Source organism: Centruroides sculpturatus, unplaced genomic scaffold (genome assembly GCF_000671375.1).
Source record: "Centruroides sculpturatus isolate CEXI.00-Female unplaced genomic scaffold, Cexi_2.0 scaffold525, whole genome shotgun sequence".
Taxonomy (NCBI): Eukaryota; Metazoa; Arthropoda; class Arachnida; order Scorpiones; family Buthidae; genus Centruroides; species Centruroides sculpturatus.
Genome location: NW_019384791.1, coordinates 428,745 through 454,619, shown reverse-complemented (window position 1 = coordinate 454,619; position 25,875 = coordinate 428,745). Strand labels below are relative to the sequence as shown.

General features: G+C 24.5%; 2 protein-coding genes across 2 annotated transcripts in view; both read left to right on the top strand.

The window, feature by feature from the left end:
* Positions 1–25,061, top strand: part of LOC111629313 (cGMP-dependent protein kinase, isozyme 2 forms cD4/T1/T3A/T3B-like) — a 40,929-nt gene extending 15,868 nt beyond the window's left edge. The window contains exons 4-17 of the mRNA XM_023373195.1: positions 1,335–1,440; positions 4,251–4,314; positions 7,008–7,085; positions 17,482–17,576; positions 17,650–17,721; positions 17,800–17,874; positions 18,283–18,370; positions 18,911–19,050; positions 20,483–20,572; positions 20,642–20,856; positions 21,331–21,370; positions 21,567–21,629; positions 21,714–21,780; positions 24,955–25,061. Coding sequence (XP_023228963.1) covers positions 1,335–1,440; positions 4,251–4,314; positions 7,008–7,085; positions 17,482–17,576; positions 17,650–17,721; positions 17,800–17,874; positions 18,283–18,370; positions 18,911–19,050; positions 20,483–20,572; positions 20,642–20,856; positions 21,331–21,370; positions 21,567–21,629; positions 21,714–21,780; positions 24,955–25,053 — 1,292 coding nt within the window. The 3' untranslated portion in view covers positions 25,054–25,061. The remainder of the gene's footprint in view (positions 1–1,334; positions 1,441–4,250; positions 4,315–7,007; positions 7,086–17,481; positions 17,577–17,649; positions 17,722–17,799; positions 17,875–18,282; positions 18,371–18,910; positions 19,051–20,482; positions 20,573–20,641; positions 20,857–21,330; positions 21,371–21,566; positions 21,630–21,713; positions 21,781–24,954) is intronic.
* On the top strand, positions 13,536–14,981 carry LOC111629324 (cGMP-dependent protein kinase 1-like). The gene is made up of 4 exons (XM_023373211.1): positions 13,536–13,707; positions 13,787–13,909; positions 14,460–14,522; positions 14,607–14,981. The coding sequence occupies exons 1-4, from the start codon at positions 13,685–13,687 to the stop codon at positions 14,710–14,712; spliced, it is 315 nt and encodes a 104-aa protein (XP_023228979.1). The 5' UTR covers positions 13,536–13,684; the 3' UTR covers positions 14,713–14,981.
* Positions 25,062–25,875: the final 814 nt, after the last annotated feature.

The window sequence follows — 25,875 nt, the reverse complement described above, 5'->3', positions numbered from 1 at the left end:
TAGCTCATTAGCTCCTTTTTTTCAGTCAATTGTTAAAGGATAGAAGACTATTTAGAATCTTTAAAGATTATAATTATTTTAATTACAATTCAATTTAGAAAAATATGATGTTTCATTGTAAATATTAAATTTTTTGTTTTTATTATAATTATAATGAAAATACCAGATCTCATATTTTATGCAAACATGATTGATTATTGAAAAATATGGTCGCTAATGGAATTGTTTTTAAAAACTATAAATTAATAAATTAAATTTTAATCATTTTTATTATTAATATACTGATTTATTTTGGATTATAATTTAATTTAGTTCAAAGTGTAGACATGATATGAAGCTTATGAAATGTAAACTATGCTTATTATGTTAGCAAAAATTACTGTGGAAAACTGACAAACTTAAACACAAATTCCTGCATAATGAATGAAACCTACTGCCGTATCTGATTATCAAAAAATATATAATAGATGGAAAACACAATATAATCTATTAAAATGAAGTTATCACAGATATATTATTATAGCTTTTCTAAATAAGTAAGCTGTTTTTTTTTTTATAAAGAAATTCTTTAAAAATTTAATTGCATAAATATATGTCAATCTTTACATTGAGTTATCTTTCAATATCACTGGTAATTTGATTATTTTTTACCATTTTTAAATTGATGTTGCTGTAATTCTTCTATTCAAATTGCATTATTTATATTAATATACAGTATTATGATTTAGTCAAGAGTGTTTTTTAAAATTATAAAATTAAAATCATAATATTTGTTAGCTGAGATCTTTTATAAAATTAATTTTTTTTAAAATCTGTAAAAAAAGATGCATTATAATCTTCTAGAGAGAAATTCTTGTTCAATGCTATGTTTGTATTAAGTAATTCTTGATAATTCTGATATACACCAAAATGATTTTTGCAAACTGTTGTGATATTTGATAATTTGTATATTATTGCATTTAGAGTAAATAACTATTTTTTTAAATAAATTTTAATTTAGCTAATGAAAGTAAAAGGACATTGATAATTGTTTTAATTTATGAATATTATAAATATGATAATGAATCAAGCAGTTGCTTATTGAAAATCCTTGTTATTACACTAATAAACTGATATACTAAACTCATTTTGAATGGATTTTAATAAGTTATGCATTATTTATTTATATATTCTTGAAACATAACTTAGGAACATTTTTAAATCATTAAATAACATTAAACAATCATTTTGTTTAATTACATTATCTGTAACATGTTTTTGAATTAATAATTTTTTTTTCAATTCTTTCTTTGTTAAAAAAAGAATGAAAACATATTATATATATTTTTTTTAAGCTCTGACTGATTGCACATTATGGGCAATAGAGAGGCAATGTTTTCAAACAATTATGATGAGGACAGCTTTAATGAGGCAAGCTGAGTATACAGATTTTCTTAAAAGGTAATAAGACAAATTTAATATTACAGTCATTTTAAAATTATGTAAATATTATAAGTTTTATATTTTATTTTTTATAATGAATATGATAATGCAATAGAAAAATTGAACATTTTTACAAATTAAATTTTGATATAATGATGTATTATTTTATTTTTTTTGTAGAATCAAATTTTTTTTACTTAAATTTTTTATTCTTATCAAACATATCTTGCACCTGTTGCATTTATAGTGTTTACCAGTTTTTTTTTTCATGCTTCTGTTTTTCTCAGACACTGTTACCATGCAAAATTTTGCAATCTTTCTTCCTTCCTGTTGACTGCTCTTTCATTACCTAAACTTTTTAATAATTTCAACTTTTTCCAAGAACTTAGTATTCATTTCCTGTTTAATTATAAATGGGAAGTACACATTGGATTCTTAGAAAACACTTCAAAGTATTAAGAGTTTAAGTAAAGAAAAGGCAATTAACAGGAAGGAAGAAAAATTGCAAGATTTGTTATGTAAATAATATATCAAAAAAGTATTGAAAGGGATGCTAGATACCATGAAGCAATAGGTGCAAAGTGTCTGATATAATTAAAAGTTTTTAATTTAATATTTTATTTTTGTCTTTAATATTCATTTTTTTTTAAATTTAAAATATTTGAATATAAGCTTTTTTTTTTTGATTCTTAACTTTTACAGTATGAATTAATAACTGAAAATGAGGTAGAAACTTAAAACAATTTTCAAGAAGAAATAACAAACTTTTAGAAAGTAGTGTGTGTGTGAAGATTAATGTTTGAAAATAAATCAGAAAATAATAAATTAAAAATACAGTATTAAAATATTTTAAAATAAAGAGTTATTTATAATATACAATAATCTGTCTTTATTGGAGACAGTAGATCCATTAAGCTCATTCATAAAGCAGTTGAATTGATCAACAGTATTCTCAGCTTTAATAAAATGCTGTGTCTAATAAAAATGAAATTAATATTTTTAATAAATGAAAACAGTTCTGTTCAATATCTGCACATAAAGGCTAAACTTTAAGTGGATGAAGATCCATTAAAATTATAATAAATTATCTGATGTGCTACTTAAAAACAGTTGAAATAATTTATGGATGGTTATGAAAATAGAGAGTTTATTACAAATTTATTTAATATGTCAAGTAAGAGTAAACATTGCTGAATGCCTTTATATTTTTAAAACAATGATCATATTAACTACAATGATGATGACAATAATAGTAATCAAGAAAATTCTATAGTTATGTTTATGACTTAGACTTATTACATAAAACTATACGAGTTTCAAATGTTATCAACAAACATTAGGTCAAATTATATCTTATAATTCATTTTTGTAAATGATATTAAAGCTAAAAAATCATTGGTTTAAAAATTTGAAAATTAGTCAATATAATTTTTTTTTGAAGGTTTTGTATTTATTATATTGTCATTATTACAAAAACTTACTTATCACATTATATTGAGCAAGAACATCCTCTTTTTAGCATTGAAGATATGATAAAGTTTTGACAGGTTTGTTTATTGAGCAACAACATCCTTGTAATCGCAACTACTGTTTCTATTTTGGATTAGTTTTGAAACTGATCACTAATTTTATCATGTAATAACAAATAGATTCTTGAAAAGAATTATATATTTTAAATATTTATATTTAAAGTATAACTATATATATAGGACCTAGTTTAGATAACTTAGGAAAATATTTCATTTGTGCAAATCAAATATTAATAAATGACTGGATAAAATACTATAATTAACTAGATGTAGCCATGATCACTGATAAAAATATTATAATGCTTTAAATATATTATTATGGAATATAATTTATAGAAGAATAAAATAATAACTTTATAAAATACATAATATTTCATCTTATGATGTATTTATAAAAGTTATTTGAATAAATAAAATTCTGCTTGATAGTTATAAAAAATGAGTAGTATATTCCAAATAAAGATTTTATTAAGTTACATACAGTATCTAATAACTTGAAAATAAGTTAATATTACATTACTGTAATACATTATTGTATATTTGATAAGGTAGAGTTATTGTTTCTGTTTTAGCATCTGTTTTAGCAATGATTTAGTGATTACTTTTATAAAATTCTATTTGTTAAAGATATTTCATTGCAAATGTGGTAATTCTACAACAAAATCTTTAAGCATTTTTATTTATTTTTGCTATATGATGATGATCTGATTTTCTACAGAATTTTATAAACTGCTGCTTATATGAACTATCTTTTCATCTGTAGAACTATTTTTTTTTTCCTTGGACACGCATTTTTTTAAAACATATATTTCTATTTATTTTATTTTATAATTTTTATGTTTTTCATGATGAGAGATATTAATACTATATATTTTTAAATTACTCGATTATTTCTGCACTGATAAAATGCTATAACAAACTTATTTGTTAGTTTTATTTTTTGTAATCTTCATTACATAAAAAAATACATTTTTTTTTTGAGAAAAAAATGTAACATTTTCTTTTATTAAAAAGAGATAAATTATTGTTTTGATTAGTTAATCAGTTTGATAATAACTTGTTGACTGTAACAAACAGAATTATTATAGAATTAGAGTAAAAATATTTTTATTTATGAAGTTTACAAATAATAAATAACAATAAATAATAAAAGTTTATAAATTATTTTCAAAGGGTAATTCTTAACTGTTTTAAAATATAATTTATTGTTGTTATTTTGCTGAAAATTTTTATATTTATGAATAGTATAAAAATTTATATTACTGAGTAACTATTAAATATCAAATTTTATCATTATAGTGTTCCAACATTCAGAAAATTAAATGAAGAAACTCTAATAAAAATAGCTGATGTACTAGAAGAGGCAAGTTTATATTTATATATATTTCTGAATTTAATATTATTTCAAAACAAAAATAAATCATTAAGAATTTATTGAAGCACTTGTTCCAATAATATTCTGTTAAATTTCAATATATAATTTATAAAAACCATATGTTGGCTGGATGGTTGTGATGGCTTAGCTTTGTAATTGTGGTGACATTAATGTTCTGAGGGCTCAGGATCAAGTCCATGCTAAGACTGCATGGATTTTTCATGAATGCTAGGTGTTCTATGGAACTTCATGTGAGGATGAGATAGTTGCCAACTTGGGATTTTGTGTTGGGTGGCATTGCTGGATCCATTAAAGAGATATGACTGCTCCTGTGGATCTACAGGTGGATGAGGTATTGGTTAGGTCAGTTCACACATCAGTTTCTGATTGACTCCTTGCACAATTGGCTTTTCAGNGTGACATTAATGTTCTGAGGGCTCAGGATCAAGTCCATGCTAAGACTGCATGGATTTTTCATGAATGCTAGGTGTTCTATGGAACTTCATGTGAGGATGAGATAGTTGCCAACTTGGGATTTTGTGTTGGGTGGCATTGCTGGATCCATTAAAGAGATTATGACTGCTCCTGTGGATCTACAGGTGGATGAGGTATTGGTTAGGTCAGTTCACACCTCAGTTTCTGATTGACTCCTTGCACAATTGGCTTTTCAGATCCCAGTTAATTTCTTCCACACAATCCAGTAACAGCCATAATGTAAAAATAATTTACTGATTTATATCAAATGTTAATTGTTATAAAAATCACTGGCACAAATTATGCATAAAATTAGTGATGTGCTGAATATCCGTATCCGTATCTGTATCCACGGATATCCGAGGGAAAAAAAAGATCCGTATTTGTATCCGTATCTGTTACTTTTTAGTGGATCTTTAACTGATCTTTTATCTTAATGAATTTCATTACTTATAGAAATTTTAAAGATAGGTAGCAATAAAATACTAACAACTTCAATTCAAATCACTTTTTATTTCTTAAAATCACATATTTGGCATGTTCATATTGCAAAAATTTTATCCTGCAAAATTCATTTACTATCGTAAAATATTTCCATATTATACTACTAAACTTTTTTGTTGACATTGTTTTTATTTTAATTTAACTCAACACACTAAAAAAATACAAACTTAATCTACACTATCCCGTGTCACACTAAACCAGTGTTTCTTAACTTCTAACGAATCGTCGCCTCCTTCAATGTGATATTGCCCCCTTTACTATAAATTCCGATGGCGAGGGCCAAGCTAACACCAAATTCATACTGCATTGAATAGACTAGTGACTAAGATAATGTTATTTGTTTAATTATTGTATGATATAATGAATAAAATATCTAATTATTCTTAATATAATGTTTTACTATATCGCCCCCAAAATATAAATTGTTATTAATCGCCCCCCTCAACATGGAAAAACGCCCACATGGGGGCGATATCGCCCCCATTGAGAAACACTGCACTAAACTATAGACAAAAACACGCGCAGTGCAAGTCAAAACACGTCGCATTACTAATGCAAAGCATCAACTATTGGTCCAAGGTCATACACACCGGCGCTGACCGAGTACGAAAGTTGAGATTCGTATTCGTATCCATATCTGCGGATCTAGACACTAATGATCCATATCTGTATGTGTATCCGTGGATATACATTCTTAACGATCCAGCACATAACTACATAAAATATATTCTAAAAATTTAAAGTTAATTTTTGCACAATTATTGAACAATAGATTCTGTTATAATATTTTCAGTTGCCATGAATTAATACATGGCCAGTGAAAGAATTAACATTCAAATAAATGTATTCTATTTCATCAACTAGAATGCTACTCAACTAAAATCATAGTTGCACTCTAGATGCTATGGATTAAATAAATTGTCAAACTGTCCAGTATAATGCTGTAATACAATACTTTAAAAATTAAAGTAATAATTTAAAAGACAAATGACATAAACGTCTTTTATAGTTTAAATATAAACATTCATTGCTTCTATCTTTAATATATGAAAGTGCATATAAATAAATATTTGGGTTCAAAAATTATTACATGTCTAAGTATTTTTTTAAATCAAATTTACTGGTAAAAATATATCATTATCTTTATAAAATGCTTACTTTCAGGTAGCCAGCTTGTTAACTTTTTCACAAAAGAATGTTTTTGTCCTGTTTTAGGACAGCTTCATCTTTTTAATATACACCAGTCATTGTCCTAACTGAATTTGAACAGTAAATGGTGTATATTAAGAAACTGAAGCTATCCTAAAACAAGATGAAAATGTTTCTTTGTGAAAAACTTAAAAAGTTGGTTATCTGAAAATGAGCATTTTATAAAGATAATAATATAGGGTTAGACACACAAGAGGTACTATTTGTTAAAAATATCAAATTACCAGTATATTTAGCAATGCATTTTTATCTGATTACCAGTAAATTGGTAAATCATTTACTGGTAATGCAATCCCTATTTGTTATTTATTCCTCACTTATAAGTTGATTGGTTTGATTTTTATTTTATGAGGTTATAATGTCATAGAATATTTTTAAATATTCAAAGTACATAAAGTATGATAAAGTTGTGACTCACTGTAGATTTTAGTTATGCACTTGTTATAGTTGCATATATTTGATAATTTTGTTATTAAATGATTGTTTTTCTCTAGACTACATACAATCAAGGTGATTATATAATTAGACAAGGTGCAAGAGGAGATACATTTTTCATTATCAGTAAAGGGGAAGTAAGTATATTTTTTAAAATTATGTAAATANATTTCTTAACTTGGAATATGTAAATATTTTATTTAGAATGTATTTAAATATCAGAATTCAACATCCCATCCAGTATCATCATCTCGTGGAGGTCCTTCTGTCTCTGGTGGATATGGATCGAAGTTGCTGGTATCTAGCACATTTTGAACCTGTAAAATATATGAAACAATACTGTAAATAAAGTCAAATTTTTTAATTTGGTAATATTATCATTAAATTTAATAATGTAAGTATATTAAACATTATTTTAAAAAGTAAATCATTATTGATTTTCAATCAACTGTGATTAGAACTGAACTTTTATTTTGTATGATCAAATTACAAATATTTTGATAAGGATTTCAATTACAATAGTAACATCACTGAAATCTGAATAAAATTGTATGTAACTGTGGTAAAACCTGTGTACACTGGAATCACACAGTATCAAATATTTTTACTGGTTTGGCAGGTTTATGTTTTGAACAGTGCCCAGTAATCTCAGTTTTATTGAATATCATCGGATCTATCTTAAAAGATATATCAGCTCAATATGCTGAAGATTGACAAATTACTCAGAAAAAATCACAATCTTGACAACAGGAAAATGGCATTACAAAGATTCAAAATTAGAAACATTTCATAGCTTCATAACTATTTTCCTTGTAAAGCTCTAATTTTTTATAACAAAACAATACAATTTATGCTCTTTATATTATTTTTTCTATTAAAAATAAGATAAGAATAGAATACTGTTGAAATACTAAACACACAAATTAGTATTCAGACAATATCCAAATCTTCTCTTAATGGATAGAATTCTTAACATTATACAATTTATTTTGAGAAAAGTAAATTAATATACTGTATATCATAAATGGTTTGACATTTCAGTAAAAGAAAGTTAACATTGAAAGTAAATGTAAAGCTAACATATCTTTACAAGTACCTGTAAAGTATTTATATAAAAATACTTTATTTTTTTATATGTAATTTCATCTTCTATACTGGAAACTTAATCAGATATGAGTTAAACTCAATTACAGAATACAATAGTTATGCCATACAACTGCATATTGTATTCTGTAATCAGATTTAATTAATATAGTAAAACAATAAAAGTAACTACATAGAAACTATTCTAATTTTTAATTTCGTAATATAATCTTGATAACATTAAATGACAAATTGGACATAATATACAATATTTTTTCTTATGTATTACTGCTAATTTTCTGACAAAAATAGCCCATAAAGTTTCATAACAATATTCACATATTAATGTGCTGCATATATATATACATATATATATACCATAATATTAGAGATGTTCTGATACCACAAAATATTGATACCAGTGTCAGTATCGATCTTAAACTATCAATACCAGTCAGTATCTGCATTGGGTATCGAAATTGGAAATCTTGCTGGCTGATACTGTTCAATCTGTGGCTTGATTTAGAAATGTTTTCTGTAATTGAAACTTTGAATTTTAACATAAATAACATGCTTTATTCTGGTTAGTTATTATTAATAAATTATTAAAACTGATTTCTAATATAAACTAAATGTTATCAGTACTGTATCACTTGATTTGAAATTTAATATATTTTCAAGTGTTTCAAAATAATTGGCAAATTATTTATAAATAGTAATCTTAGCTTTATACTGTACATAGCTTCTGAAAATGAAATTTGATGTAATAAATTTATTGAGTTTTGGTTATTAATATTTATTATACAAGTTTAACTTAACCAAAAATAGTGTAAAATTTTATTTCAGTTTCAGCAGAAACTTATATTAAAACCCAAATCTGGTTTTGGTTTTGGATTCAGCTGCAAAATTTAATTTCAGTTGGATCTTACCTGTCTGTGAAGAACATAATGATACCAGATCTGAAATTGAAGGAAAAGCATTGATACCAGTATTGGTATCTGACCAAATTGTCAAGTACAAAAAAGAAAAAAGTATCAATATGGTATCAGTATCAGCAGTATCAAGACATCCCTAACCATAATTAACATTAATATAGTCCAAAATTTAATTCCTTACAATAAATGAGATTAAACACTTGAACTAATTATTTTTAATTTAAATATTTGCTTAAATCACTCTGATATTTTAATTATTATTGATTATAAAGAAATGTTATCATTTGAATTATATTTATGCACATTATGTCTGTGGCTTGGCACAAAAAAAATGCCAATGTCAATATTTATCAAGTTGCACCTAAGTCAGCATTTTAAATATTGACATAGACATTAGCACAGCTCGTTTTGTTTCTTCCTATTTATATTATAACTTTGGCATACACACACATAAAAATGTTATAAAACTTTATAGATTTATATCACAACATAAGCAATAATACAAAAATTAAGAAATCTATAATTTTAACCCACATTGCCATTAGAAATTAAGATTTTAAATTATATTAATAAAATAAAAATTAGCATAATTTTCACATAGTTTACTACAACAAAACTCTTAATAAAATTTAAATATTGATAAATTCATATATTCTATATGTGCCTTATAAAATTCAATGTAAACATTTTCAAATATTAATAAAATTTATAAATTTTAATATTATGTAGATTAACAACTATTGTGATTCTTTATCTTATTTGTGCATTAGATAATACCATTGTTCTTAACCAAAAGCTTTGTTTTTCATATTTATTAGAAAGATAAAGTTTTTATGTATTATGATTTTAGCAATTTATCTTATATATTATTGTTTGTCATTATAGATGTTACTTAATAAACAAATCAATTTTCATGTCTTTCTATAAAATACAAAATATACAGAAATCAAATATTATTAATTTTATAATTGATAATTTAAATAAAGTAAAGCCTATTCTTGATTTTTGTAAGTTAGACAGCTATAATGTTCTAGAATGTAATTAATAACTATAAATAAATAACTGAAATCAATGAATTTTTAATTGTTCTTTGTATGTAAAAAAATTCATAGAATTCAAAAGATATATAAAATAATTATAAAGACTGATTTAATAATAAATATGCTTTGAAAAATCAGGCATTGATATGGTAAGAAAAGCTCATCATCTGATTCTTCAGTTCAGTTGGATATTTAGAATAAATTTTATTTGCTTCAGTTCTGTAAAGTAACATCAGAACTAGTTTCTAATAACAATATATTTTCCACCAATTTTAAATTATAATATTTAAAATTCTTCTCTGTCACTATCAATAACAGACATTTTTGAAGTGGTAATTTAATCTGTGGCAATAAAGTTTAGAATAAAAACAGTCTTTCAATTATTTCATTTATTTTAAATGGACATTATTAAGTAGAGAAACCTAATACTTACTAATGGAAGAATTGGAGGAGTGAGAGTTCGGTTACGAAGTCCTTCCCAATTAAAACCATCAAACCACCTATAAAATCATTACATGATTATTTCTTTTAATTATTTTTTTTCAATTTAATTTTTACAATGTTTATAATTATTTATATCTTACTTGTGTTTTTGAATATCTTTAATCCCTCCTTTCTGATATCCTAACCTCTCTGTAGGATTGTCACTAAAATTATAAATTTAAAGTTAATTTTGCCTTATTGTTTAAAATAATAATAAAAGTAATTCTGAAAAATCATTATGCTAACAGCATGAAAATATACCTGTATATAAATATAAAATATTCAATACAAAAATAATTTAACATTTAACAAATATATAATGCTTTAGTTATTTAGCAAATCAGATTTTCAGTAGCATACATTTTTGGCAGTCATTTTATATCTTTATTTTTATACCATTAAAATCATGAGTAATAATGTTAATAATTTCCAATGAAAAAGTTAAATAAAGTACAATTAGAAGTTTGCAGCATTGTTTTAACTGATATTTTTATGGAAACAATACATAATTACTTTCAAATTAATGACATTTTTACATCAATTTATCTGACAATTCAACTGTCTTTCATTTAAAATAAAAAAAATCATAACATGGCTAGTATAATCAATTAATATGTATTTGATCTAAGTATCTACTTGATCTAAGTATGTCAGAAACAAAGTTTTATGTTTGATAATAAATCATATTTTTAAATAGATGAAAAATGTGCTTACCGACACAGCTTTTTAATTAATGCAGCAGCATTTCTAGTAATGCAACGTGGAAAATCTACTGCATCAATGCCTTTAAGAATTACATTGTAAGTTCTCATTGGATCAGGACCCGTAAATGGTGGTCTATAATGAAATTTATATTGCTGCAATATAAAATTTGTTGATACATAAATTAAATATAATAAAAAATTTAAACACTTACGTTCCAGTCAATAGTTCAAACATAAGAACACCCAAAGACCAGTAATCAGCTGAAATGTCATGACCTCTGTTTAATATCACTTCTGGAGCTACATATTCTGGAGTACCACAAAACGTCCAAGTTTTATGACCATTATTTAATTTTTTGGCAAAACCAAAATCAACCTATGATTTCAAAAATTAAATAATATTGAATTATAAAATAATGTGCTAATAAACTATTAGAAGAAAATACTCTTAAATTTTATTCTGATATAATTAAAATTTATGATTTTAAATCCAAGCATATTGGAAATTAACCAGTTTTAATAATAATTTTCTTTCAGATAAATTGAATAATTTAATAAAATATCAATAAGTTTTAAATTGTTACATTTAGTCCATATTGAAATAGTGAGATAACTTAAGCAAACACTTTCTAAATACTCAAAACAATATTTATTATAGCACAAAAGTCAAAGAAATGCTATTACTTATATTTTAACTTAATAATTAAATCTGACTCTTTACACAAACATTTTTTTTTTATTGTTTCTGCCCTATGAATACTAAGAAGATCTTTACTTCTCAGGGCCATCATGAGTTTAGCCAAGTTCACAATAGGAGAATGGATGGTGAAAGATGGAGACCATCATATCTGAGGCAGACAACTCATGAAAAATTCCTGGGGTTCTTGCCTCCTTCCCAAATCCAGTTCCAGAGCAATAAGCTAATGTGTTAACTGCTTTGCCCATGCAGTCAGCACAATAACATTTTTATTCTAGTTCTTTATAATTGTTATTACAATACTATCTGAAGTTCAATATAATAGAGGCTGTATGTAAAAGTAGTAATCAAAAAATAAATTGATAAAACTCAGATATGTTTGCCAATTAATTTTGTTGAAATTTGTTATTAATAAAAATTGAACAAATTTCATATTATTATTTATGGATATTTGCAAATAAATAAAAAAATAGGATAAGGTTTAATGATTAAAATCAACATCGTATTTTTTCATTTATTTGATATAAATTTCATAGATCCTACATTTCTGTTTCTTTCTATTTAAAGGATTTTTCATTGATCTTTTTCTTATACAGCAACTGAACCCAAACTCGGCAGAAAAAATAATTCATCAATGAACACCTTTGGCTGCTGAGAAACATTTAAATAAATGTTTCTCAGCAGCCAAAGGTGTTCATTGATGAATTATTTTTTCTGCCGAGTTTGGGTTCAGTTGCTGTATAAGAAAAAGATCAATGAAAAATCCTTTAAATAGAAAGAAACAGAAATGTAGGATCTATGAAATTTATATCAAATAAATGAAAAAATACGATGTTGATTTTAATCATTAAACCTTATCCTATTTTTTTATTTATTTGCAAATATCCATAAATAATAATATGAAATTTGTTCAATTTTTATTAATAACAAATTTCAACAAAATTAATTGGCAAACATATCTGAGTTTTATCAATTTATTTTTTGATTACTACTTTTACATACAGCCTCTATTATATTGAACTTCAGATAGTATTGTAATAACAATTATAAAGAACTAGAATAAAAATGTTATTGTGCTGACTGCATGGGCAAAGCAGTTAACACATTAGCTTATTGCTCTGGAACTGGATTTGGGAAGGAGGCAAGAACCCCAGGAATTTTTCATGAGTTGTCTGCCTCAGATATGATGGTCTCCATCTTTCACCATCCATTCTCCTATTGTGAACTTGGCTAAACTCATGATGGCCCTGAGAAGTAAAGATCTTCTTAGTATTCATAGGGCAGAAACAATAAAAAAAAAATGTTTGTGTAAAGAGTCAGATTTAATTATTAAGTTAAAATATAAGTAATAGCATTTCTTTGACTTTTGTGCTATAATAAATATTGTTTTGAGTATTTAGAAAGTGTTTGCTTAAGTTATCTCACTATTTCAATATGGACTAAATGTAACAATTTAAAACTTATTGATATTTTATTAAATTATTCAATTTATCTGAAAGAAAATTATTATTAAAACTGGTTAATTTCCAATATGCTTGGATTTAAAATCATAAATTTTAATTATATCAGAATAAAATTTAAGAGTATTTTCTTCTAATAGTTTATTAGCACATTATTTTATAATTCAATATTATTTAATTTTTGAAATCATAGGTTGATTTTGGTTTTGCCAAAAAATTAAATAATGGTCATAAAACTTGGACGTTTTGTGGTACTCCAGAATATGTAGCTCCAGAAGTGATATTAAACAGAGGTCATGACATTTCAGCTGATTACTGGTCTTTGGGTGTTCTTATGTTTGAACTATTGACTGGAACGTAAGTGTTTAAATTTTTTATTATATTTAATTTATGTATCAACAAATTTTATATTGCAGCAATATAAATTTCATTATAGACCACCATTTACGGGTCCTGATCCAATGAGAACTTACAATGTAATTCTTAAAGGCATTGATGCAGTAGATTTTCCACGTTGCATTACTAGAAATGCTGCTGCATTAATTAAAAAGCTGTGTCGGTAAGCACATTTTTCATCTATTTAAAAATATGATTTATTATCAAACATAAAACTTTGTTTCTGACATACTTAGATCAAGTAGATACTTAGATCAAATACATATTAATTGATTATACTAGCCATGTTATGATTTTTTTTATTTTAAATGAAAGACAGTTGAATTGTCAGATAAATTGATGTAAAAATGTCATTAATTTGAAAGTAATTATGTATTGTTTCCATAAAAATATCAGTTAAAACAATGCTGCAAACTTCTAATTGTACTTTATTTAACTTTTTCATTGGAAATTATTAACATTATTACTCATGATTTTAATGGTATAAAAATAAAGATATAAAATGACTGCCAAAAATGTATGCTACTGAAAATCTGATTTGCTAAATAACTAAAGCATTATATATTTGTTAAATGTTAAATTATTTTTGTATTGAATATTTTATATTTATATACAGGTATATTTTCATGCTGTTAGCATAATGATTTTTCAGAATTACTTTTATTATTATTTTAAACAATAAGGCAAAATTAACTTTAAATTTATAATTTTAGTGACAATCCTACAGAGAGGTTAGGATATCAGAAAGGAGGGATTAAAGATATTCAAAAACACAAGTAAGATATAAATAATTATAAACATTGTAAAAATTAAATTGAAAAAAAATAATTAAAAGAAATAATCATGTAATGATTTTATAGGTGGTTTGATGGTTTTAATTGGGAAGGACTTCGTAACCGAACTCTCACTCCTCCAATTCTTCCATTAGTAAGTATTAGGTTTCTCTACTTAATAATGTCCATTTAAAATAAATGAAATAATTGAAAGACTGTTTTTATTCTAAACTTTATTGCCACAGATTAAATTACCACTTCAAAAATGTCTGTTATTGATAGTGACAGAGAAGAATTTTAAATATTATAATTTAAAATTGGTGGAAAATATATTGTTATTAGAAACTAGTTCTGATGTTACTTTACAGAACTGAAGCAAATAAAATTTATTCTAAATATCCAACTGAACTGAAGAATCAGATGATGAGCTTTTCTTACCATATCAATGCCTGATTTTTCAAAGCATATTTATTATTAAATCAGTCTTTATAATTATTTTATATATCTTTTGAATTCTATGAATTTTTTTACATACAAAGAACAATTAAAAATTCATTGATTTCAGTTATTTATTTATAGTTATTAATTACATTCTAGAACATTATAGCTGTCTAACTTACAAAAATCAAGAATAGGCTTTACTTTATTTAAATTATCAATTATAAAATTAATAATATTTGATTTCTGTATATTTTGTATTTTATAGAAAGACATGAAAATTGATTTGTTTATTAAGTAACATCTATAATGACAAACAATAATATATAAGATAAATTGCTAAAATCATAATACATAAAAACTTTATCTTTCTAATAAATATGAAAAACAAAGCTTTTGGTTAAGAACAATGGTATTATCTAATGCACAAATAAGATAAAGAATCACAATAGTTGTTAATCTACATAATATTAAAATTTATAAATTTTATTAATATTTGAAAATGTTTACATTGAATTTTATAAGGCACATATAGAATATATGAATTTATCAATATTTAAATTTTATTAAGAGTTTTGTTGTAGTAAACTATGTGAAAATTATGCTAATTTTTATTTTATTAATATAATTTAAAATCTTAATTTCTAATGGCAATGTGGGTTAAAATTATAGATTTCTTAATTTTTGTATTATTGCTTATGTTGTGATATAAATCTATAAAGTTTTATAACATTTTTATGTGTGTGTATGCCAAAGTTATAATATAAATAGGAAGAAACAAAACGAGCTGTGCTAATGTCTATGTCAATATTTAAAATGCTGACTTAGGTGCAACTTGATAAATATTGACATTGGCATTTTTTTTGTGCCAAGCCACAGACATAATGTGCATAAATATAATTCAAATGATAACATTTCTTTATAATCAATAATAATTAAAATATCAGAGTGATTTAAGCAAATATTTAAATTAAAAATAATTAGTTCAAGTGTTTAATCTCATTTATTGTAAGGAATTAAATTTTGGACTATATTAATGTTAATTATGGTTAGGGATGTCTTGATACTGCTGATACTGATACCATATTGATACTTTTTTCTTTTTTGTACTTGACAATTTGGTCAGATACCAATACTGGTATCAATGCTTTTCCTTCAATTTCAGATCTGGTATCATTATGTTCTTCACAGACAGGTAAGATCCAACTGAAATTAAATTTTGCAGCTGAATCCAAAACCAAAACCAGATTTGGGTTTTAATATAAGTTTCTGCTGAAACTGAAATAAAATTTTACACTATTTTTGGTTAAGTTAAACTTGTATAATAAATATTAATAACCAAAACTCAATAAATTTATTACATCAAATTTCATTTTCAGAAGCTATGTACAGTATAAAGCTAAGATTACTATTTATAAATAATTTGCCAATTATTTTGAAACACTTGAAAATATATTAAATTTCAAATCAAGTGATACAGTACTGATAACATTTAGTTTATATTAGAAATCAGTTTTAATAATTTATTAATAATAACTAACCAGAATAAAGCATGGTTATTAGAATAAAGCATGTTATTTATGTTAAAATTAAAAGTTTCAATTACACAAAACATTTCTAAATCAAGCCACAGATTGAACAGTATCAGCCAGCAAGATTTCCAATTTCGATACCCAATGCAGATACTGACTGGTATTGATAGTTTAAGATCGATACTGACACTGGTATCAATATTTTGTGGTATCAGAACATCTCTAATATTATGGTATATATATATGTATATATATATGCAGCACATTAATATGTGAATATTGTTATGAAACTTTATGGGCTATTTTTGTCAGAAAATTAGCAGTAATACATAAGAAAAAATATTGTATATTATGTCCAATTTGTCATTTAATGTTATCAAGATTATATTACGAAATTAAAAATTAGAATAGTTTCTATGTAGTTACTTTTATTGTTTTACTATATTAATTAAATCTGATTACAGAATACAATATGCAGTTGTATGGCATAACTATTGTATTCTGTAATTGAGTTTAACTCATATCTGATTAAGTTTCCAGTATAGAAGATGAAATTACATATAAAAAAATAAAGTATTTTTATATAAATACTTTACAGGTACTTGTAAAGATATGTTAGCTTTACATTTACTTTCAATGTTAACTTTCTTTTACTGAAATGTCAAACCATTTATGATATACAGTATATTAATTTACTTTTCTCAAAATAAATTGTATAATGTTAAGAATTNATACTGTCCAGACGATAGAAATCTCTCCGTAGCGTGGCGCTACGGACGGCGGGAAAGTAGTTCGGCTTCCCGAAGACGTTTGAGGTGTTTATAGGGAACTTTTACTATTTTTTACGGATACCGGTAGCAATTTTTTTGTAGTTTTATAGGAATCGTAACTATAGGGACCGTAATTATAGGGGGGTCGACTGTATTTATAAACATGAAGAGAAACATGAAATTAACATAAATAACTTCATTAACTTTTGTTTATTATTATAGGTTAGAGTAACAATGAAATTGCCAGATAATGATGAAGAAAAATTTATTAGGAAACTTCATAGAGGTGATTTTTTTGGAGAAAAAGCTCTCCAAGGGTAAGTAATTATATAGTGTTATAGTTTAATAGCTTATTTTATTACATTAATTAATATTTATTATTTTCTGCAGAGAAGATGTAAGGACAGCAAACATAATTGCAAATGATCGTGATGGTGTAACTTGTCTAGTCATTGATAGAGAGTGAGTTTTTAATAAAATCTTAAACTATTAATTTTTTTACAACTAGTTAACAATTATTAATTAAATATGTTTTCTTAGGTCATTTAATCAATTAATAAGCAATATAGATGAAATCAAAACCAAACGTTATGATGAAGCTCCAGCAAGAAAAAGGTAAAAATTAGTATTGTTATTAATTATACTCAACAGTAAAATGAAAGCTATTATTTAGTATATAAATAGTATTATATTTTATAATAAAATAAAAGTTTTCTTACTGCACCCAGGATTAACTATAAAGGTAAGATATAATATTACCCTAAAGCCATTCCATTCATTTCAAGAAGAATTTGCCTTTATGATATTAACATTGTTATTGGGATCTTTAAAACACATTATGATAACTGTGTATATCATTATGGTGGGCAATGACTTGAATAGTGATCGTTCCAAAATACTAAAAGATAAAAAGTATCCATTTAAAAATTATTAAAAAATTAATTTTATAAGCAAATAATTTTTAATTTATTAAATATTTACAATGTAATCATGATAAATAAATTTAAATTAATCTTATTCTAGGATAAATGAACAATTCTCTAATATAAAGTTAACTGATTTAAGAGTAGTATCAACACTTGGAGTTGGTGGATTTGGAAGAGTTGAACTGGTAATTAATTTTCATATTCAGTTTAATAATATAAATATAAATATTATTGAATTATTATGAAAAGTATATTTTAAATGTATTCTTTAATTAGTTCTTTCATTAGCAGTAATTTTTCAATTATACTTAATAAAAAGTGTTTAAAAAAATATATGAATTTCAGAGAGATTCAAATTTAACTTCAGAATTAATTTTTACATACTGAGAATGAAATGCCTCAAGTGANTTAACTTTCTTTTACTGAAATGTCAAACCATTTATGATATACAGTATATTAATTTACTTTTCTCAAAATAAATTGTATAATGTTAAGAATTCTATCCATTAAGAGAAGATTTGGATATTGTCTGAATACTAATTTGTGTGTTTAGTATTTCAACAGTATTCTATTCTTATCTTATTTAGAGAGAGAGAGAGAGAGAAAGTATATGATAAATTTAGTTTTTTAATAATAGAAAAATTAATTTCTTTAGTAAAACTAAAATTTTTATTACAACTGTGCTTAGTTATGTAATTAGATTACTCATGAAAATTTTAATTTAGGTTCAAATTGCAAATGATCCCTCACGATCTTTCGCCCTTAAAGTAATGAGGAAAGCTCAAATTGTAGAAACCAGGCAGCAGCAACATATTATGTCTGAAAAGAAAATAATGGAAGAAACGAATTGTGATTTTATTGTCAAGTAAGCATATAAATTATTCATTTATTTCTGATAGATGTTCAGTTTCTGTTCAAAGTGGTATAAATATTAAAATATAAAATTTTATCAAATTGTTAATTTCCAGTTTTATTCAGTTTCAGTTCTGTTCAGTTCTTGTAATGTTTTAAGTTACATTTTAAATTAAATTATTAGGAGATTTAGATTAAAAGTAAGCGAGCTTGGTGGTGTGCCTACCCCTCATAACATCGTCTTTAGCACCAAGATGATGTTATGAGGGGTAGGCACACCACCAAGCTCGCAAAAAAAGTACTTGAGCAGGGTTATAACCCGCTATGGTCCCAAGTGATTATGCTCAGGAGCTGCAAGGATCAAAAAATCGTTTTCATATGGGAATCTTTCCTTACTACCACCTTGGACACTTGCAACACCCCTAAGCTTGATCTTCCCAGTGTATGGGCCATGCTATATAAGCGTTTAAGCAAGTATTAGCATTCTCCAGTTTGCGTGTAGCGTGAGCCTGGTTCTGCGCATACGCCAGCTCACACTTCACGGAACTAACTGCTCGTTTGGCTTTCAAATTATATTTGAATATTTGCTTCGTGTTCTAAACGGCTTTGACAAAGTTTCAACTTACATTTTATGCGTTCTATTCTACATCAGATTATTTCTGTTTAAATTTTTCCAGAAAATATTTGTATTCGCCTGAGGACGACGACTATAAGTTCGTCGAAAGTGCTTGTGACAAAAAATGTATGCATGTAACGCTGAACTCAGTGTCTTTATTTTTATTATTATTATACATTAATTTGGCGTGATAGTCATCCTATTGATTGCATATTTGTCATCAGACATGATAAAAAATTGAAAAGATATATATATGAAGTTCATTAACAGTATCAAAAGATTGTAAGCTTGTTTTATTAGTCTTTTATGATATGATCTAGACAAAGATATTGAAATATGTTAAAATAAAAAATTGAGTTTTTAATATAGTGAAAATTGAATTCAAATACATTAGTTGAATTTTATTTTCATAAGTAAAAACAGTTACACTAGTGATTCATACAATTGTAGAACTTTGATGATAAAACTAAATAAAACAATAAAATTTTTAGTGTGATTATTTTAAAAACAGTGGAATTTCTAACTTTATGCATTTCTGAAGATTATGTGAATCTTGTTAGATAAATTAATGTATCAATAAAGTTTATTGACTGAATTTAAATTTCTGTAAATTGAAAGTTTATTACAGTCAGTAAACTGTTAACTCTTTAAGTTGTCAAAAGAGAAGATAACAATAGTTTGAAAATGTTTTATTTAAAAGGAAGGAACATAATAACTTGTACAATTAAAATCTTAAATATAGTTTTTTCATTTCAGTGTAAGATTTTATTTGCATTAATTCTTGTTTTAATATACTGATGTAATAAATTGATATGTAAACTCTTTTCAGGCTATATAAAACTTTCAAGGATAGGAAGTTTCTTTATATGCTAATGGAAGCGTGTCTTGGTGGCGAATTATGGACGATACTTCGGGACAGGTATAATTTCTGTTTTATAAAGAAATTTCTAATTTTAATATATTTAATAAAACTGTGTTGAATTTTCAGGGGTATTTTTGATGATATGACAACAAGATTCTATACAGGTTGTGTAGTTGAAGCATTTGATTATCTCCATGAGCGCAACATAATTTATAGGGATCTGAAACCTGAAAACATGCTTTTAGATTGCAAAGGCTATGTAAAATTGGTAAATATTAAATTATTAAAATATTACTTTTTAAGATTAATAAATAAATTATATAGTGAAACTAAAATAGAAAGCACAAATTATAAAAATTATGAAAATATTTCAGAAAAAAATATTGCATAATTTTTAGATAAAGTAATAGAAAAAGTACAATTTAAATATATTAAGAGTAATGTTTTTTTTTTTTTTAAAACTATTATTGATATCAGTTTGAAAGAGATTTAATCCAATCAAACATTTAAGTTAAAGTAGAATGTGACAATTTACCATCTGTTAAATAGGCCATCTCTTATGAAATTCTTATAATCTTTTTATGGTAGGATACATTTTCTTCCCAATTGTTATTAACATTTTAATAATGACAGTGAATTCCAAGAAACATACCCTTATTTCCCAAATTTCTAAATTATTGTTTTAATACATTAAATAAATTTTTATGAAAATAACTTGTTTCTAATATTTTGTATAATATAAAACATATTATGCTATAAATAAAATAAATTGTTCTTGAAAGATTAAAACATTGATAGAAGGCATCCAAAATAAGAGAAACAGCTTTATCATTTTTCCATTTCACTATTGATTATGTAAATGAAATAAGTCTATCCTCTAGTAGTCTAATGAAATCCTCTAGTAGATTTAATATTTTGTTTAAATTAAATCAGTAAAGAATATTTAATTTTTACATTTGGAAAGTAAAAATTAATTCAAAAAATAAATAAATAATTTATCTCTAAACTCAAAATATCNAAGGCAAAATTAACTTTAAATTTATAATTTTAGTGACAATCCTACAGAGAGGTTAGGATATCAGAAAGGAGGGATTAAAGATATTCAAAAACACAAGTAAGATATAAATAATTATAAACATTGTAAAAATTAAATTGAAAAAAAATAATTAAAAGAAATAATCATGTAATGATTTTATAGGTGGTTTGATGGTTTTAATTGGGAAGGACTTCGTAACCGAACTCTCACTCCTCCAATTCTTCCATTAGTAAGTATTAGGTTTCTCTACTTAATAATGTCCATTTAAAATAAATGAAATAATTGAAAGACTGTTTTTATTCTAAACTTTATTGCCACAGATTAAATTACCACTTCAAAAATGTCTGTTATTGATAGTGACAGAGAAGAATTTTAAATATTATAATTTAAAATTGGTGGAAAATATATTGTTATTAGAAACTAGTTCTGATGTTACTTTACAGAACTGAAGCAAATAAAATTTATTCTAAATATCCAACTGAACTGAAGAATCAGATGATGAGCTTTTCTTACCATATCAATGCCTGATTTTTCAAAGCATATTTATTATTAAATCAGTCTTTATAATTATTTTATATATCTTTTGAATTCTATGAATTTTTTTACATACAAAGAACAATTAAAAATTCATTGATTTCAGTTATTTATTTATAGTTATTAATTACATTCTAGAACATTATAGCTGTCTAACTTACAAAAATCAAGAATAGGCTTTACTTTATTTAAATTATCAATTATAAAATTAATAATATTTGATTTCTGTATATTTTGTATTTTATAGAAAGACATGAAAATTGATTTGTTTATTAAGTAACATCTATAATGACAAACAATAATATATAAGATAAATTGCTAAAATCATAATACATAAAAACTTTATCTTTCTAATAAATATGAAAAACAAAGCTTTTGGTTAAGAACAATGGTATTATCTAATGCACAAATAAGATAAAGAATCACAATAGTTGTTAATCTACATAATATTAAAATTTATAAATTTTATTAATATTTGAAAATGTTTACATTGAATTTTATAAGGCACATATAGAATATATGAATTTATCAATATTTAAATTTTATTAAGAGTTTTGTTGTAGTAAACTATGTGAAAATTATGCTAATTTTTATTTTATTAATATAATTTAAAATCTTAATTTCTAATGGCAATGTGGGTTAAAATTATAGATTTCTTAATTTTTGTATTATTGCTTATGTTGTGATATAAATCTATAAAGTTTTATAACATTTTTATGTGTGTGTATGCCAAAGTTATAATATAAATAGGAAGAAACAAAACGAGCTGTGCTAATGTCTATGTCAATATTTAAAATGCTGACTTAGGTGCAACTTGATAAATATTGACATTGGCATTTTTTTTGTGCCAAGCCACAGACATAATGTGCATAAATATAATTCAAATGATAACATTTCTTTATAATCAATAATAATTAAAATATCAGAGTGATTTAAGCAAATATTTAAATTAAAAATAATTAGTTCAAGTGTTTAATCTCATTTATTGTAAGGAATTAAATTTTGGACTATATTAATGTTAATTATGGTTAGGGATGTCTTGATACTGCTGATACTGATACCATATTGATACTTTTTTCTTTTTTGTACTTGACAATTTGGTCAGATACCAATACTGGTATCAATGCTTTTCCTTCAATTTCAGATCTGGTATCATTATGTTCTTCACAGACAGGTAAGATCCAACTGAAATTAAATTTTGCAGCTGAATCCAAAACCAAAACCAGATTTGGGTTTTAATATAAGTTTCTGCTGAAACTGAAATAAAATTTTACACTATTTTTGGTTAAGTTAAACTTGTATAATAAATATTAATAACCAAAACTCAATAAATTTATTACATCAAATTTCATTTTCAGAAGCTATGTACAGTATAAAGCTAAGATTACTATTTATAAATAATTTGCCAATTATTTTGAAACACTTGAAAATATATTAAATTTCAAATCAAGTGATACAGTACTGATAACATTTAGTTTATATTAGAAATCAGTTTTAATAATTTATTAATAATAACTAACCAGAATAAAGCATGTTATTTATGTTAAAATTCAAAGTTTCAATTACAGAAAACATTTCTAAATCAAGCCACAGATTGAACAGTATCAGCCAGCAAGATTTCCAATTTCGATACCCAATGCAGATACTGACTGGTATTGATAGTTTAAGATCGATACTGACACTGGTATCAATATTTTGTGGTATCAGAACATCTCTAATATTATGGTATATATATATGTATATATATATGCAGCACATTAATATGTGAATATTGTTATGAAACTTTATGGGCTATTTTTGTCAGAAAATTAGCAGTAATACATAAGAAAAAATATTGTATATTATGTCCAATTTGTCATTTAATGTTATCAAGATTATATTACGAAATTAAAAATTAGAATAGTTTCTATGTAGTTACTTTTATTGTTTTACTATATTAATTAAATCTGATTACAGAATACAATATGCAGTTGTATGGCATAACTATTGTATTCTGTAATTGAGTTTAACTCATATCTGATTAAGTTTCCAGTATAGAAGATGAAATTACATATAAAAAAATAAAGTATTTTTATATAAATACTTTACAGGTACTTGTAAAGATATGTTAGCTTTACATTTACTTTCAATGTTAACTTTCTTTTACTGAAATGTCAAACCATTTATGATATACAGTATATTAATTTACTTTTCTCAAAATAAATTGTATAATGTTAAGAATTCTATCCATTAAGAGAAGATTTGGATATTGTCTGAATACTAATTTGTGTGTTTAGTATTTCAACAGTATTCTATTCTTATCTTATTTTTAATAGAAAAAATAATATAAAGAGCATAAATTGTATTGTTTTGTTATAAAAAATTAGAGCTTTACAAGGAAAATAGTTATGAAGCTATGAAATGTTTCTAATTTTGAATCTTTGTAATGCCATTTTCCTGTTGTCAAGATTGTGATTTTTTCTGAGTAATTTGTCAATCTTCAGCATATTGAGCTGATATATCTTTTAAGATAGATCCGATGATATTCAATAAAACTGAGATTACTGGGCACTGTTCAAAACATAAACCTGCCAAACCAGTAAAAATATTTGATACTGTGTGATTCCAGTGTACACAGGTTTTACCACAGTTACATACAATTTTATTCAGATTTCAGTGATGTTACTATTGTAATTGAAATCCTTATCAAAATATTTGTAATTTGATCATACAAAATAAAAGTTCAGTTCTAATCACAGTTGATTGAAAATCAATAATGATTTACTTTTTAAAATAATGTTTAATATACTTACATTATTAAATTTAATGATAATATTACCAAATTAAAAAATTTGACTTTATTTACAGTATTGTTTCATATATTTTACAGGTTCAAAATGTGCTAGATACCAGCAACTTCGATCCATATCCACCAGAGACAGAAGGACCTCCACGAGATGATGATACTGGATGGGATGTTGAATTCTGATATTTAAATACATTCTAAATAAAATATTTACATATTCCAAGTTAAGAAATATGGGACACATGCTTTCACAGCATTAGAAGATATTTTATTACCTATTTATAAATACTGTACTGACGAAACATCACAAATGATTTAACAAGTTCAATATCAAAATGAGACATATTTTATGTGAAAATCAAAGATCCACAAGTTATACAGAAGAATTTTATCGTTAGAGATTGTTATAATTTATAGAGTACAAATCTATTATCTAAGAAGCCAGTTTCAAGAACAAATTCAAGTGGTGCATATAGACTGATGTACTTTGTCACATTTACTTCAACTGTGGCATTTTACTATCCATTTATGGAGATATCCATGCATTGTTATTGCACAATGCTTAATGTTGTATATAGTATTAATTATAATTAAATTTTCAAGTGTAAATTAGAATGTTATATCAAAATTTTTATACAACTTCATTACAAAGCTGTATATTTATCACAGACTGGATATTATCCAGTATAATTCTATATAATGACCTGCAAGAAAGGTGAAAAGTAAATATAATCTGGCATTAAGTGCGTTTAATTTATTCCAACATATAGAGCTTAAATGAGATTCGGTTATAGAAAAAATATTAGTTTAAGTGAAAGAACTGTTGATAAATTTTGTTGTTATTATATAAATGTACAAAGAGATTGATTATATTTGTAAATAAAATATATTCTATTATAAAAGCATTGTTGTAGTATTATAAATTAAAAGATTTCAGATGAGTAAATGTAAATAATACATATTAAAAAACCTTTTATATTTTGTTTATTATTATCAATGTTAATT